Source organism: Coregonus lavaretus (genome assembly GCF_964263955.1).
Source record: "Coregonus lavaretus genome assembly, chromosome: 34".
NCBI lineage: Eukaryota > Metazoa > Chordata > Actinopteri > Salmoniformes > Salmonidae > Coregonus > Coregonus lavaretus.
This window is the reverse complement of record NC_140021.1, coordinates 9,834,921-9,852,858: the sequence shown is the minus strand read 5'-3', so window position 1 is coordinate 9,852,858 and position 17,938 is coordinate 9,834,921. Positions and strand designations below refer to the sequence as shown.

The following is a 17,938-nucleotide window of genomic DNA, read 5'->3' as shown; positions in this document are numbered from 1 at the left end:
TAGCGTTTCCTCACCCTCCTCCTGGAAAACTCCACCAGTGACCAGTTTGAAGGAGGTGAAGACAGCCCCCTCCTGCTGCAGGGAGGTGGAGTTGGGTGGCATGGAGCCCGGGGTAATCCCTCCGATATCTGCATGGTGCCCCCTACTGGCCACAAAGAACACTGGCCCGCTCACACCTCTCCTGAACACCTGGGAGGGCGAGAGAGCACGATAGATATCATGATAGAGGAGGAGGGGGGTGAGAGCATGAGTATCAACCTTTATTCATGTTTCTAGGGACAATTATGAGTGAAACCCACCGGAGTGATGACTGTGAGGTCAGGGAGGTGACTGCCTCCTGCACATGGATGGTTACTCAGAATCACATCACCCTCTTTAATGGTGCTCCCTATGGATTTGATCTGTAGATGACAAGGATATAAATAAGGACAGAGAGAGACATGAGAATATACTCTTCCTTGCTTAGTGTAACAATGTCTCGTCTTTTCCAAATACTTGCTTATTATGTTTTACAGACTGAAGACATTGTTAAAGCGGTGAATTGTCATGCTTGCAGTGACTGTCCAGACCTGGTACTGGACGGTCTCCTGCATGGCTCCCAGGTGAACAGGGATGTGTGGTGCATTGGACACCAGGCCTCCGTCAGGACCAAACACAGCGCAGGAGAAGTCCAGACGCTCCTTGATGTTGGTGGAGATGGAAGTTCTCTGGAGCACTCTGCCCATCTGTTCTGTAGTTGCATGAGACCATGGGGCATTTAATAGAGACTTCAGGGGGAAATTACAGTGGTGGTTTGCTCGTTTTCAGTTCGTTACCTTTCTGTTACTTGGTAAATGGCAATGATTTTCTCCATGATAAGTTTTACCCTGCCTACCCCTCATACTTCTGCATCCTCCACACGCATCCTTTTCCCTTTCAGCTATCCAGCTGTTATCCTCTACCCGTTTTCACACCATCCTCCTTCTCTTTCCTGTTACCCTCCTTCAGTACCTCCTCCCTGTGTACTAACTGACCTGCGATGCTCATGAAGCGATGGGAGAAGATGGAGAGCTGCACAGTGTTGAGTTCAGTTCCCAGGAGGCAGTGGGGGTCGGAGCCCACGGCGATGCACACATCACCCCCTTCTGTCAGATGGGCCACACAGCTGGGCTCCACCAGGATGGTGCTGGGAGGAAACAACCAAATGACACCGTCTAAAACAGTACTTACAGAGGAAATTACTCTTTGGTCTATAGAATGCCAGCGTTATCTAAACCAACGGATGTAATTCAGTGGTTATTTTAGGCTTGAAAACTAATCTGAATTTAGTATTTGCAGTGTCATTATTTGTAAATCCTCCTTGCCCTTTTACCCCTCCTGACACTTAAACGCTTAAGTAATATGGCATGGGAAACACACACCTGTTCTTGTCTATGATGATGGCTGGACCGGGGATATTGTGGTCACATGGCAACTCCTCCCATAGGTAAACACTGGTGTCCAGGTAACCGTCCTCAAAGTAACACTTGGTTATCTAAGGGAAGGAAAAGAGGATATATTTGACATGGAGTCCATTGTGAGGATCCCAATGCAGCCATACATCAAATATACTGTAATACTACTTGTTACTCACATAAAAGAGACTATGTATATGTATATATATATGTTTACAGCCCCGTAAACACAGGTGAAAAAAGTGACATTACTTTGAGATGTGCAGTACAGTAAGCAAACCGTGCTTGTGATGATTTGTGACTCTCAAAATCCTAATCTCTTTACCGTAGTGGCTTTGGGAAATCCAGATCCCATCTTGGTGTTGGTCACAGATTTGATTCCTGATTTCCCAGAGCCCCTGACTCTGACGTCATCAACCATGATTGGCCGGTCTGGGATGGTGAAGCCAAACTCCTTCAGGTAGCTGGGAAGGAGAGAGAGGGAGGGGCAGGTGGGATACAGAAGTAACATGAAGGCTCCGTGCAAGGGTTTTACCCTTGATTGTAGATGTAAGATCATTGGGTTGTTATTATGGAGGAACATAATGGAGTGAGGGGAAAGGTTCATGTGCTCACCGCTTAGTGAATGAACTACGGAAGTCCCCAGACTTACAAGACTGGGAGTTGCCGGGGTAACCTGTGGCTGTCACCATGAGAGCACAGTCTGTTTTGTCGTAACGCAGGTGGAGGAAAACCTCAGTGGTTATCTGAGTGCTGAGAGAGAAAGAGAGACAAGAAAGCATGAGTTCATTCTTAATTATAAACGGGGTGGTTTGAGCCCTCAATACTGATTGGCTGAACGCTGTCGTATATCAGACCATATACCATGGGTATGACCCAAATTACTTTTTACTGTTTTAATTACGTTGGTAACCTGTTTATAATAGCAATAAGGCACCTCGGAGGTTTGTGGTATATGGCCAACATACCACGGCTAATGGCTGTATCCAGGCACTCCACGTTGCGTCATGCATTAGAACAGCCCTTAACTGTGGTATACTGGCCATATACCACACCTCTTCGGGTCTTATTGCTTAATTATAGAACCCGGACGATTGATAAGAGTGTGTGTGTGTGTGCATGCGTAAATGTTTGTGTGTGAGTGCTCATATGTGTGTTGTGTCTGACCTGCTGAAGCCGCGGTCTCTCAGGGTCTCTGTGCAGCGCTTGGTCAGCTGGTCCACCCTGCAGTCCAGCTCCGAGAAGGAGCGAGGGTTGTACTGCAGAGAGCACGGCTCTTGGACCTCCTCCACCACGTCAGCCAGCGCCAGGCCGTAGGCCGACAACACACCACTGTACCTGGGAGGGAGAGAGACAGAGAGAGGGTTAGATGGAGAGATGTACTATTTTAGTTTTCAATAAACTTGTGTAACACCCAAAGTGAAGCAGGAAGAACATGGAGTTTTATTTCATCTAGTGCTCAGCGATTAACCAATTATTTTTTGTTGTTGTTGTAATTAAACAACTAATTGACCGACGTCGGTTCAGTTACTTGAATTCCATTTAGTTCTGGGTTTTTGTTTCTCTAGAGAGAAATCAAATCATTCTGAAACCGAAGTCGAAAACTGTGATTTTTTTCTAATCAAACCGAAACGACTTTAAAAAGTACGAATCGCTCACCACTAATTGCATCTAAGGGTGAGAGATGGGAAATGTACTTAACGCCAACTTAAACACAATAATACACAGTGCCTAGTGAAAGTCTACACACCCCTTAAAATGTTGATCTAAAAAGGGATTCAATTAGATTTCTTTTCAGACAGATAAACAGCCTACTCCACATTTACAAAGTGAAAGAAAGTTATAGAGAATAAAGAAATGAAGATGTCTTCATTGTGTATGTATTTACACCCCAGAGTAAATACATGGTGAAAGCACCTTCAGCAGCCATTACAGCTGGGAATCATTTTGAATAAGATTCTACTAACACTCGAACTTGACTTTTCCCCCCTATTAGCACGGACTTTGCTGATAGCTACTTTATTGAGGAAAATGTACTTACTATGACTGAGATTGTCCCACCTAGCTGAAAGCCCTAACTGTAAGTCGCTCTGGATAAGAGCGTCTGCTAAATGACTAAAATGTCAATGTAAAATGTACAGTAACGGATCAAACTGTCAAATAATATAGCGAAAGGAGCCAAGAACCATCTAGGCACCCGTTTTCCCTGGCCAAACACAAGCCTAGCATTTTCATGCCAACCTCTCTCGCTCACCCCCACTTTCTCCTTCTCCACCTGTCCCTCTTTGGAATACACAAACACCTGTGTACTAAACTCACACACGTACTACTCAGACATACAAACATGTGTACACAGGCAACAGGACTCACTTGTGTATGAAGACTGTCTTCATTCCTAAAGCTCGTGCGATGGCACACGCGTGTTGCCCACCTGCTCCGCCGAAACATGCCAACACATGCTGAGAGGTGTCATGTCCCTTAGCCTACAGAGAGAGAGAGAGGCGGAGAGAGAGAGAGAGAGAGAGAGAGAGAGAGAGAGAGAGAGAGAGAGAGAGAGAGAGAGAGAGAGAGAGAGAGAGAGAGAGAGAGAGAGAGAGAGAGAGAGAGAGAGAGAGAGAGAGAGAGAGAGAGAGAGAGAGAGAGAGAGAGAGAGAGAGGCGGAGAGAGAGAGAGAGATTGAGAGAGGCGGAGAGAGAGAGAGAGATTGAGAGAGGCGGAGAGAGAGAGAGAGATTGAGAGAGGGGAGAGAGAGAGAGTGAGAGAGGGGAGAGAGAGCGAGAAAGAGCAAGAGAGAGCGAGCAAGCGAGACAGAGAGCGAGAGAGAATGTCTTTAGAAAAAGCAGCAGAAACTCCTGTTCAACATGGAATGGTGGATTATCTGCAACATCAGAGCATTGCTGTAGTCTAATATCAAACTCCACTGCTGTAGTCTAATATCAAACTCCACTGCTGTAGTCTAATATCAAACTCCACTGCTGTAGTCTAATATCAAACTCCACTGCTGTAGTCTAATATCAAACTCCACTGCTGTAGTCTAATATCAAACTCCACTGCTGTAGTCTAATATCAAACTCCACTGCTGTAGTCTAATATCAAACTCCACTGCTGTAGTCTAATATCAAACTCCACTGCTGTAGTCTAATATCAAACTCCACTGCTGTAGTCTCATATCAAACTCCACTGCTGTAGTCTAATATCAAACTCCACTGCTGTAGTCTCATATCAAACTCCACTGCTGTAGTCTCATATCAAACTCCACTGCTGTAGTCTCATATCAAACTCCACTGCTGTAGTCTAATATCAAACTCCACTGCTGTAGTCGAATATCAAACTCCACTGATGTAGTCTCATATCAAACTCCACTGCTGTAGTCTCATATCAAACTCCACTGCTGTAGTCTCATATCAAACTCCACTGCTGTAGTCTAATATCAAACTCCACTGCTGTAGTCTCATATCAAACTCCACTGCTGTAGTCTCATATCAAACTCCACTGCTGTAGTCTAATATCAAACTCCACTGCTGTAGTCCAGGGGTGTCAAATGTACGGCCCGCGGGCCGGATCAGGCCCGCAAACGGGTTTAATCCGGCCCGCGAGATGATATTTCTTTTTTTTTTAAGTATAAAAATGCGCTGCAATTTTTCAATAAAATAAACTGCTGTTCCAATTGCGTCCACTGGATGGCGCAATAGCAATTGCGTTAAGCAAGCAAACTGTTTATACCGGGGCAGAGCAAGTAGGTCAAGCACGTGCAGCCAATGAGCTACTTTGTTTTGCCCGCGATATTTATTACGGCTTCTACTTTTAACATTATGTGCTTTGGCACCCTCATTGCCCCAATATGTCTCTGTCAAAAAAGAGAAAAGTGGACGCAGAGTGCAGAGTGTTCCAAGAAAAATTGTCATCCTATTTAATCACGGAATTGAATGGGAAAGCTGTATGTTTGGTGTGTTCAGAGCATGTTGCAGTGCTGAAAGAATATAACCTTCGTCGCCACTATGTGAGTCTTCATGCCGACAAATATGACAACTTTCAAGGACAGCGGAGATGAGAGAAGGTGAATGAACTGTTGGCGGGTCTGAAGAAACAGCAGTCTGTGTTTACTCACAGCCGAGACATCAGTGACGCTGCAGTGAAAGCTAGCTACCTCATTGCTAATGAAATCGCAGTGGCTTCAAAACCATTTAGTGAGGGTGAATTTGTAAAAACATGCATGATGAAGGCAGCGGAGATTGTGTGCCCTGAAAAGCGGCAGGCTTTTGCAAATATCAGCCTGACAAGAAACACAGTTGCAGACAGGATTTCCGATCTTTCAGTGGATTTGGACAGCCAGTTGAAGCAAAAAGTAAAGTCATTTATTGCGTTTTCGGTTGCAATTGATGAAAGCACGGACATTACAGATGTTGCACAACTGGCCATTTTTTCATCCGCGGAGTTGATGACACATTGACCGTCACCGAGGAGTTCGTGGAGTTGGTGCCGATGACAGATACAACGACAGCAGCTGATATTTTTACCGCACTCGTCGGCGCGCTGGACAGGGTCGGAGTGGACTGGTCCCGCGCTGTCAGCCTGGCTACAGATGGTGCGCCCTCAATGATCGGGAAAAAAGCAGGCGTTGTGACAAAGTTCAGAGAGAAAGTGCAATCTGCAAATGGAGGACGTGATTTTTTGACTTTTCACTGTATTTTGCACCAGGAGGCTTTGTGTTGCAAGTCATTAAAGATGGATAACGTCATGAAGGTGGTCATCCAAACTGTTAATTTCATCCGATCCAGAAGCCTGAATCACCGTCAGTTTGACAGCCTTCTCAGAGAGAAAGACCACATCTATGGCCTGCCATACCACACTGAGGTAAGATGGTTAAGCCGAGGTGCTGTGCTGAGGCGTTTCTTTGATTTACGAGAAGAAATTGAACAGTTCATGGAAGAAAAGGGCAAACCAGTGTTAGAATTTCATTCCGCAGAATGGATGCCGGACCTTGCATTTATGGTGGATGTTACAGAGCACCTCAATAACTTGAACAAACAGCTGCAAGGGCGCAACAAAGTTGTCACGCAGTATTATGACAGCATACGTTCTTTCAAGTTGAAGCTGTCATTGTGGGAGACGCAACTTGCCGGTGGTGATGCAGCTCACTTCCCCTGTCTGAAAAATGTGTGCGCGACCCAACATGTAGCAGACATGAAGCGGTTCAAAGATAAAATAACTGGACTGTTACGGGAGTTTGAGCAACGCTTTCAGATTTATGTTTATATGTTTTTATGTTGATGTGCTATTGTTTTTAATTGATTTTATTTTATTTGTATATTTAACCTATTCTTGACTCTGTGGTTCTTGCACTTGTTTGGGGAACAGGATTTCATTATTTTTATCTACATTTCTGCCTGAGAAATGACACCCTGATATAGTTCTGTGATCTGTGAAACAGTTCTGTTAAATCACTGAGGCATTGTGTGTTTGTGTGTTCTTTTTCTTTAGAATTTTCAAATAAACTTGACGTGTTTTATGATTAATAGTGATGTTGTGCTTGTACTATTTTGGACACACTGTCCTCAGGCTCCAGCTTTATGTTGTATGTTGATCGTATTAAAACAAAGAAAACAATCTGAAGTTGTTGTTTTTAAGTTATATATACCATGATTTTTCCGGTCCGGCCCACTTGGGAATAGATTTTCCTCCATGTGGCCCCTGAGCTAAAATGAGTTTGACACCCCTGCTGTATCTAATATCAAACTCCACTGCTGTAGTCTAATATCAAACTCCACTGCTGTAGTCTAATATCAAACTCCACTGCTGTAGTTTAATATCAAACTCCACTGCTATAGTCTCATATCAAACCCCACTGCTGTAGTCTAATATCAAACTCCACTGCTGTAGTCTAATATCAAACTCCACTGCTGTAGTCTAATATCAAACTCCACTGCTGTAGTTTAATATCAAACTCCACTGCTGTAGTTTAATATCAAACTCCACTGCTGTAGTTTAATATCAAACTCCACTGCTGTAGTCTCATATCAAACTCCACTGCTGTAGTCTCATATCAAACTCCACTGCTGTAGTCTAATATCAAACTCCACTGCTGTAGTCTCATATCAAACTCCACTGCTGTAGTCTCATATCAAACTCCACTGCTGTAGTCTAATATCAAACTCCACTGCTGTAGTCCAGGGGTGTCAAATGTATTGCCCGCGGGCCGGATCAGGCCCGCAAACGGGTTTAATCCGGCCCGCGAGATGATATTTCTTTTTTTTTTAAGTATAAAAATGCGCTGCAATTTTTCAATAAAATAAACTGCTGTTCCAATTGCGTCCACTGGATGGCGCAATAGCAATTGTGTTAAGCAAGCAAACTGTTTATACCGGGGCAGACCAAGTAGGTCAAGCACGTGCAGCCAATGAGCTACTTTGTTTTGCCCGCAATATTTATTACGGCTTCTACTTTTAACATTATGTGCTTTGGCACCCTCATTGCCCCAATATGTCTCTGTCAAAAAAGAGAAAAGTGGACGCAGAGTGCAGTGTTCCAAGAAAAATTGTCATCCTATTTAATCACGGAATTGAATGGGAAAGCTGTATGTTTGGTGTGTTCAGAGCATGTTGCAGTGCTGAAAGAATATAACCTTCGTCGCCACTATGTGAGTCTTCATGCCGACAAATATGACAACTTTCAAGGACAGCGGAGATGAGAGAAGGTGAATGAACTGTTGGCGGGTCTGAAGAAACAGCAGTCTGTGTTTACTCACAGCCGAGACATCAGTGACGCTGCAGTGAAAGCTAGCTACCTCATTGCTAATGAAATCGCAGTGGCTTCAAAACCATTTAGTGAGGGTGAATTTGTAAAAACATGCATGATGAAGGCAGCGGAGATTGTGTGCCCTGAAAAGCGGCAGGCTTTTGCAAATATCAGCCTGACAAGAAACACAGTTGCAGACAGGATTTCCGATCTTTCAGTGGATTTGGACAGCCAGTTGAAGCAAAAAGTAAAGTCATTTATTGCGTTTTCGGTTGCAATTGATGAAAGCACGGACATTACAGATGTTGCACAACTGGCCATTTTTTCATCCGCGGAGTTGATGACACATTGACCGTCACCGAGGAGTTCGTGGAGTTGGTGCCGATGACAGATACAACGACAGCAGCTGATATTTTTACCGCACTCGTCGGCGCGCTGGACAGGGTCGGAGTGGACTGGTCCCGCGCTGTCAGCCTGGCTACAGATGGTGCGCCCTCAATGATCGGGAAAAAAGCAGGCGTTGTGACAAAGTTCAGAGAGAAAGTGCAATCTGCAAATGGAGGACGTGATTTTTTGACTTTTCACTGTATTTTGCACCAGGAGGCTTTGTGTTGCAAGTCATTAAAGATGGATAACGTCATGAAGGTGGTCATCCAAACTGTTAATTTCATCCGATCCAGAAGCCTGAATCACCGTCAGTTTGACAGCCTTCTCAGAGAGAAAGACCACATCTATGGCCTGCCATACCACACTGAGGTAAGATGGTTAAGCCGAGGTGCTGTGCTGAGGCGTTTCTTTGATTTACGAGAAGAAATTGAACAGTTCATGGAAGAAAAGGGCAAACCAGTGTTAGAATTTCATTCCGCAGAATGGATGCCGGACCTTGCATTTATGGTGGATGTTACAGAGCACCTGAATAACTTGCACAAACAGCTGCAAGGGCGCAACAAAGTTGTCACACAGTATTATGACAGCATACGTTCTTTCAAGTTGAAGCTGTCATTGTGGGAGACGCAACTTGCCGGTGGTGATGCAGCTCACTTCCCCTGTCTGAAAAATGTGTGCGCGACCCAACATGTAGCAGACATGAAGCGGTTCAAATATAAAATAACTGGACTGTTACGGGAGTTTGAGCAACGCTTTCAGATTTATGTTTATATGTTTTTATGTTGATGTGCTATTGTTTTTAATTGATTTTATTTTATTTGTATATTTAACCTATTCTTGACTCTGTGGTTCTTGCACTTGTTTGGGGAACAGGATTTCATTATTTTTATCTACATTTCTGCCTGAGAAATGACACCCTGATATAGTTCTGTGATCTGTGAAACGGTTCTGTTAATCACTGAGGCATTGTGTGTTTGTGTGTTCTTTTTCTTTAGAATTTTCAAATAAACTTGACGTGTTTTATGATTAATAGTGATGTTGTGCTTGTACTATTTTGGACACACTGTCCTCAGGCTCCAGCTTTATGTTGTATGTTGATCGTATTAAAACAAAGAAAACAATCTGAAGTTGTTGTTTTTAAGTTATATATACACCATGATTTTTCCGGTCCGGCCCACTTGGGAATAGATTTTCCTCCATGTGGCCCCTGAGCTAAAATGAGTTTGACACCCCTGCTGTATCTAATATCAAACTCCACTGCTGTAGTCTAATATCAAACTCCACTGCTGTAGTCTAATATCAAACTCCACTGCTGTAGTCTCATATCAAACTCCACTGCTGTAGTCTAATATCAAACTCCACTGCTGTAGTCTAATATCAAACTCCACTGCTGTAGTTTAATATCAAACTCCACTGCTGTAGTTTAATATCAAACTCCACTGCTGTAGTTTAATATCAAACTCCACTGCTGTAGTCTCATATCAAACTCCACTGCTGTAGTCTCATATCAAACTCCACTGCTGTAGTCTAATATCAAACTCCACTGCTGTAGTCTAATATCAAACTCCACTGCTGTAGTCTAATATCAAACTCCACTGCTGTAGTCTAATATCAAACTCCACTGCTGTAGTCTAATATCAAACTCCACTGCTGTAGTCTAATATCAAACTCCACTGCTGTAGTCTAATATCAAACTCCACTGCTGTAGTTTAATATCAAACTCCACTGCTGTAGTTTAATATCAAACTCCACTGCTGTAGTTTAATATCAAACTCCACTGCTGTAGTCTCATATCAAACTCCACTGCTGTAGTCTCATATCAAACTCCACTGCTGTAGTCTAATATCAAACTCCACTGCTGTAGTCTCATATCAAACTCCACTGCTGTAGTCTAATTTCAAACTCCACTGCTGTAGTCTCATATCAAACTCCACTGCTGTAGTCTAATATCAAACTCCACTGGCCTCCCGAGTGGCGCAGTGGTCTAAGGCGCTGAATCGCAGTGCTAGCTGTGTCACTAGCGATCCTGGTTAGATTCCAGGCTCTGTTGCAGCCGGCCGCAACCGGGAGACCCATAGGGCAGCGCACAATTGGCCCAGCGCCGTCCAGGGTAGGGGAGGGTTTGGCCGGCAGGGATGTTCATCATGCACTAGCGACTCCTGTGGCGGGCCGGGCGCAGTGCACGCTGACTCGTTCGCCAGGTGTACGGTGTTTACGGCTGGCTTCCGGGTTAAGCGGGCACTGTGTCAAGAAGCATTGCGGCTAGGTTTGGTTGTGTTTCGGAGGACGCACAACTCTCGACCTTCGCCTCTCCCGTGTCCGTACGGGAGTTGCAGCGATGGGACAAGACGGTAACTACCAATTGGATACCACGAAAAAGGGGGTAAAATACAAAGAAATTAAAAATAACTTACAAAGAATTAGAATAAAACCAAACTCTGCTGCTGTAGTCTAATAACAAACTCCATTGCTCATTTTGAATGTTAAAGTGTTTCAACTAAGCATGTCCCTAGTGAAACAACACCACCATACTACACAAACAAAGAAATACATCAACATAATCCCTCCCATCAATACCTGTGTCAGTGCTCTGATTGGACGACACATGGCCTCGTTGGCCACTCTGACGAAACCCATAGCAACCTCCTCCATGCTCATCTCTGATTTGTCGCTCATGACCCTGCTGTTTGAACGGCCGCATCCGTTGGCGCTGCTCTGGGATTGGTTGGTGGAGAGGAAGTGGTTGATCTCGCGGGTGAGCTGGTGGAAGTGCTCCATGGTTTCCTCGCTGGACAGAGGCTCGTCCTCTCCTGGACCAAAGATCCTGGGGAAGAAGGAGGGGAGCAGGCGGCCCAGAGCCAGGTTGGCATCCGTCACCGTCAGAGGACCACCTATGAAGATCATATAGGAATACCTAAACATTACACCAGGCCTTTGATCACACTCTACAACTCACAGATTGATGTCTTCTGTGCAGTATTACCAAAGCATAAGTGTTCATAATGTAGGCAATACTATAAATAGCACACTTCCACACAACCATAGCAGGAGGCATACCATACCAACCATAGCAGGAGGCATACCATACCAACAGTAGCAGGAGGCATACCATACCAACAGTAGCAGGAGGCATACCATACCAACAGTAGCAGGAGGCATACCATACCAACAGTAGCAGGAGGCATACCATACCAACAGTAGCAGGAGGCATACCATACCAACCGTAGCAGGAGGCATACCATACCAACAGTAGCAGGAGGCATACCATACCAACAGTAGCAGGAGGCATACCATACCAACAGTAGCAGGAGGCATACCATACCAACAGTAGCAGGAGGCATACCATACCAACAGTAGCAGGAGGCATACCATACCAACAGTAGCAGGAGGCATACCATACCAACAGTAGCAGGAGGCATACCATACCAACAGTAGCAGGAGGCATACCATACCAACAGTAGCAGGAGGCATACCATACCAACAGTAGCAGGAGGCATACCATACCAACAGTAGCAGGAGGCATACCATACCAACAGTAGCAGGAGGCATACCATACCAACAGTAGCAGGAGGCATACCATACCAATAGCAGGAGGCATACCATACCAACAGTAGCAGGAGGCATACCATACCAATAGCAGGAGGCATACCATACCAACAGTAGCAGGAGGCATACCATACCAACAGTAGCAGGAGGCATACCATACCAACAGTAGCAGGAGGCATACCATACCAACAGTAGCAGGAGGCATACCATACCAACAGTAGCAGGAGGCGTACCATACCAACAGTAGCAGGAGGCATACCATACCAACAGTAGCAGGAGGCATACCATACCAACAGTAGCAGGAGGCATACCATACCAACAGTAGCAGGAGGCATACCATACCAATAGCAGGAGGCGTACCATACCAACAGTAGCAGGAGGCGTACCATACCAACAGTAGCAGGAGGCGTACCATACCAACAGTAGCAGGAGGCATACCATACCAACAGTAGCAGGAGGCATACCATACCAACAGTAGCAGGAGGCATACCATACCAACAGTAGCAGGAGGCATACCATACCAACAGTAGCAGGAGGCATACCATACCAACAGTAGCAGGAGGCATACCATACCAACAGTAGCAGGAGGCATACCATACCAACAGTAGCAGGAGGCATACCATACCAACAGTAGCAGGAGGCATACCATACCAACAGTAGCAGGAGGCATACCATACCAACAGTAGCAGGAGGCATACCATACCAACAGTAGCAGGAGGCATACCATACCAACAGTAGCAGGAGGCATACCATACCAACAGTAGCAGGAGGTATACCATACCAACCGTAGCAGGAGGCATACCATACCAACAGTAGCAGGAGGCATACCATACCAACAGTAGCAGGAGGTATACCATACCAACCGTAGCAGGAGGCATACCATACCAACAGTAGCAGGAGGCATACCATACCAACAGTAGCAGGAGGCATACCATACCAACAGTAGCAGGAGGCATACCATACCAACAGTAGCAGGAGGCATACCATACCAACAGTAGCAGGAGGCATACCATACCAACAGTAGCAGGAGGCATACCATACCAACAGTAGCAGGAGGCATACCATACCAATAGCAGGAGGCATACCATACCAACAGTAGCAGGAGGCATACCATACCAACAGTAGCAGGAGGCATACCATACCAACAGTAGCAGGAGGCATACCATACCAACAGTAGCAGGAGGCATACCATACCAACAGTAGCAGGAGGCATACCATACCAACAGTAGCAGGAGGCATACCATACCAACAGTAGCAGGAGGCATACCATACCAACAGTAGCAGGAGGCATACCATACCAACAGTAGCAGGAGGCATACCATACCAACAGTAGCAGGAGGCATACCATACCAATAGCAGGAGGCATACCATACCAACAGTAGCAGGAGGCGTACCATACCAACAGTAGCAGGAGGCGTACCATACCAACAGTAGCAGGAGGCATACCATACCAACAGTAGCAGGAGGCATACCATACCAACAGTAGCAGGAGGCATACCATACCAACAGTAGCAGGAGGCATACCATACCAACAGTAGCAGGAGGCATACCATACCAACAGTAGCAGGAGGCATACCATACCAACAGTAGCAGGAGGCATACCATACCAACAGTAGCAGGAGGCATACCATACCAACAGTAGCAGGAGGCATACCATACCAACAGTAGCAGGAGGCATACCATACCAACAGTAGCAGGAGGCATACCATACCAACAGTAGCAGGAGGCATACCATACCAACAGTAGCAGGAGGTATACCATACCAACAGTAGCAGGAGGCATACCATACCAACCGTAGCAGGAGGCATACCATACCAACAGTAGCAGGAGGTATACCATACCAACCGTAGCAGGAGGCATACCATACCAACAGTAGCAGGAGGCATACCATACCAACAGTAGCAGGAGGCATACCATACCAACAGTAGCAGGAGAACACAACATGGTTTTGTAGGTTTTACTACTTCACTAGAGCTGTATGTAGAGCTGTTACATAATTTCGCATTTCGGTTGGAACTTGGGAGTTACTCCAACTTTTATAAACCTTCCCCCTTGGCCACACCATCAATCTAGAGAGGGGGTTGGGAAAAGGGACCAGAAAGGGAAAAGTTTTGGCTGTACAGATGTTAAAAATGTCTGTACATTTTAATTTAACTCAGTGGAACGGTTTCAGGACAGAAATCTGTGTCGGGGAGAAAAGGGAAACAGCTCTATTCCACAGAGAGAGAGACACATAGAGCAAGAGAGCCAGAGAGATACATAGAGCGAGAGAGAGAGAGACAGAGAGACACATAGAGCGAGAGAGAGAGACAGAGAGCCAGAGCGAGAGAGAGAGACAGAGAGCCAGAGCGAGAGAGAGAGACAGAGAGCCAGAGCGAGAGAGAGAGACAGAGAGCCAGAGCGAGAGAGAGAGACAGAGAGCCAGAGCGAGAGAGAGAGACAGAGAGACAGAGCGAGAGAGAGACACAGAGAGACAGAGCGAGAGAGAGAGAGAGACAGAGAGCCAGAGCGAGAGAGAGAGACAGAGAGCCAGAGCGAGAGAGAGAGACAGAGAGACAGAGCGAGAGAGAGACACAGAGAGACAGAGCGAGAGAGAGACAGAACGAGAGAGAGAGACAGAGAGACAGAGCGAGAGAGAGAGACAGAGCGAGAGAGAGAGACAGAGAGACCGAGCGAGAGAGAGACAGAGCGAGAGAGAGACAGAGCGAGCGAAAGAGACAGAGCGAGCGAGAGAGACAGAGAGCCAGAGCGAGAGAGAGACACAGAGAGACAGAGCGAGAGAGAGAGACAGAGAGACAGAGCGAGAGAGAGACACAGAGAGACAGAGCGAGAGAGAGACAGAACGAGAGAGAGAGACAGAGAGACAGAGCGAGAGAGAGAGACAGAGAGACCGAGCGAGAGAGAGACAGAGCGAGAGAGAGACAGAGCGAGCGAAAGAGACAGAGCGAGCGAGAGAGACAGAGAGCCAGAGCGAGAGAGAGACACAGAGAGACAGAGCGAGAGAGAGACAGAGCGAGAGAGAGAGACAGAGCGAGAGAGAGAGACAGAGAGACCGAGCGAGAGAGAGACAGAGCGAGAGAGAGAGACAGAGCGAGCGAGCGAGACAGAGCGAGCGAGAGAGAGAGACAGAGCGAGAGACAGACAGAGCGAGAGACAGACAGAGCGAGAGAGAGACAGAGCGAGAGAGAGAGACAGAGAGCCAGAGCGAGAGAGAGACACAGAGAGACAGAGCGAGAGAGAGACAGAGCGAGCGACAGACAGAGCGAGAGACAGACAGAGCGAGAGACAGACAGAGCGAGAGACAGACAGAGCGAGAGAGACAGACAGACAGAGCGAGAGACAGACAGAGCGAGAGAGAGACAGAGAGAGAGCGACAGACAGACAGAGCGAGAGCGACAGACAGACAGAGCGAGAGCGACAGGCAGAGCGAGAGCGACAGACAGACAGAGCGAGAGCGACAGACAGACAGAGCGAGAGCGACAGACAGAGCGAGAGCGACAGACAGAGCGAGAGAGAGAGAGAGACAGAGCGAGAGAGAGAGAGAGAGAGCGAGAGACAGACAGAGCGAGAGACAGACAGAGCGAGAGACAGACAGAGCGAGAGCGAGAGACAGAGAGAGCGAGAGACAGAGAGAGCGAGAGACAGACAGAGCGAGAGACAGACAGAGCGAGAGACAGACAGAGCGAGAGACAGACAGAGCGAGAGACAGACAGAGCGAGAGCGAGAGACAGACAGAGCGAGAGCGAGAGACAGACAGAGCGAGAGACAGACAGAGCGAGAGCGAGAGACAGACAGAGCGAGAGCGAGAGACAGACAGAGCGAGAGCGAGAGACAGACAGAGCGAGAGCGAGAGACAGACAGAGCGAGAGAGAGACAGACAGAGCGAGAGAGAGACAGACAGAGCGAGAGAGAGACAGACAGAGCGAGAGAGAGACCGACAGAGCGAGAGACCGACAGAGCGAGAGACCGACTGAGCGAGAGACCGACAGAGCGAGAGACCGACAGAGCGAGAGACCGACAGAGCGAGAGACCGACAGAGCGAGAGACCGACAGAGCGAGAGACAGACAGAGCGAGAGACAGACAGAGCGAGAGACAGACAGAGCGAGAGACAGACAGACAGAGCGAGAGAGCGAGCGAGAGAGACAGAGACAGAGCGAGAGACAGACAGAGCGAGAGACAGACAGAGCGAGAGACAGACAGAGCGAGAGACAGACAGACAGAGCGAGAGAGCGAGCGAGAGAGACAGAGACAGAGCGAGAGAGAGACAGAGCGAGAGAGAGAAAGAGAGACAGAGCGAGAGAGACAGAGCGAGAGAGAGAGCGAGAGAGACAGAGCGAGAGAGAGAGCGAGAGAGACAGAGCAAGAGAGAGAGACAGAGAGAGCGAGAGAGAGAGACAGACAGAGCGAGAGCGAGAGCCAGAGCGACAGACAGAGCGAGAGAGACAGACAGAGAGAGAGAGACAGACAGAGCGAGAGAGACAGACAGAGCGAGAGAGACAGACAGAGCGAGAGAGACAGACAGAGCGAGAGAGAGAGACAGAGCGAGAGACAGACAGAGCGAGAGACAGACAGAGCGAGAGCGAGAGACAGACAGAGCGAGAGAGAGAGACAGACAGACAGAGCGAGAGACAGACAGAGCGAGAGAGACAGACAGACAGAGCGAGAGACAGACAGAGCGAGAGAGAGACAGAGCGAGAGCGACAGACAGACAGAGCGAGAGCGACAGACAGACAGAGCGAGAGGCAGAGCGAGAGCGACAGACAGAGCGAGAGAGAGAGAGCGACAGAGCGAGAGAGAGAGAGAGAGCGAGAGACAGACAGAGCGAGAGACAGACAGAGCGAGAGACAGACAGAGCGAGAGCGAGAGACAGACAGAGCGAGAGCGAGAGACAGACAGAGCGAGAGCGAGAGACAGACAGAGCGAGAGCGAGAGACAGACAGAGCGAGAGCGAGACAGACAGAGCGAGAGAGACAGACAGAGCGAGAGACAGACAGAGCGAGAGACAGACAGAGCGAGAGACCGACAGAGCGAGAGACCGACAGAGCGAGAGACAGACAGAGCGAGAGACAGACAGACAGAGCGAGAGACAGACAGACAGAGCGAGAGAGCGAGCGAGAGAGACAGAGACAGAGCGAGAGAGAGACAGAGCGAGAGAGAGAATGAGACAGAGCGAGAGAGACAGAGCGAGAGAGAGAGCGAGAGAGACAGAGCGAGAGAGAGAGCGAGAGAGACAGAGCGAGAGAGAGAGACAGAGAGAGCGAGAGAGAGAGACAGACAGAGCGAGAGAGAGACAGAACGAGAGAGAGAGAGCGAGAGACAGACAGAGCGAGAGCGAGAGACAGAGCGACAGACAGAGCGAGAGAGACAGACAGAGAGAGAGAGACAGACAGAGCGAGAGAGACAGACAGAGCGAGAGAGACAGAGCGAGAGAGACAGACAGAGCGAGAGAGAGAGACAGACAGAGCGAGAGAGAGAGACAGAGCGAGAGAGACAGACAGAGCGAGAGAGACAGACAGAGCGAGAGAGACAGACAGAGCGAGAGAGACAGAGCGAGAGACAGACAGAGGGAGAGAGAGACAGAGCGAGAGAGAGACAGAGCGAGAGACAGACAGAGCAAGAGAGTGACAGAGCGAGAGACAGACAGAGCGAGAGCGAGAGACAGAGCGACAGACAGACAGAGCGAGAGAGAGAGACAGAGCGAGAGAGAGAGACAGAGCGAGAGAGAGACAGAGCGAGAGACAGACAGAGCGAGAGACAGACAGAGCGAGAGACAGAGCGAGAGAGAGACAGAGCGAGAGACAGACAGAGCGAGAGACAGACAGAGCGAGAGACAGAG

General features: G+C 47.6%; 1 protein-coding gene across 1 annotated transcript in view; it reads right to left on the bottom strand.

Moving 5' to 3' along the window:
• The window catches only part of oplah (5-oxoprolinase, ATP-hydrolysing), a 42,432-nt gene that overhangs the window by 4,478 nt on the left and 20,016 nt on the right, over window positions 1–17,938 (bottom strand). Inside the window, exons 10-19 of the mRNA XM_084151637.1 lie at window positions 11,133–11,446; window positions 3,804–3,916; window positions 2,601–2,771; window positions 2,049–2,186; window positions 1,759–1,897; window positions 1,401–1,513; window positions 1,014–1,165; window positions 570–730; window positions 300–401; window positions 15–189 (exon numbers count right to left, since the gene is read on the bottom strand). Coding sequence (XP_084007763.1) covers window positions 15–189; window positions 300–401; window positions 570–730; window positions 1,014–1,165; window positions 1,401–1,513; window positions 1,759–1,897; window positions 2,049–2,186; window positions 2,601–2,771; window positions 3,804–3,916; window positions 11,133–11,446 — 1,578 coding nt within the window. The remainder of the gene's footprint in view (window positions 1–14; window positions 190–299; window positions 402–569; window positions 731–1,013; window positions 1,166–1,400; window positions 1,514–1,758; window positions 1,898–2,048; window positions 2,187–2,600; window positions 2,772–3,803; window positions 3,917–11,132; window positions 11,447–17,938) is intronic.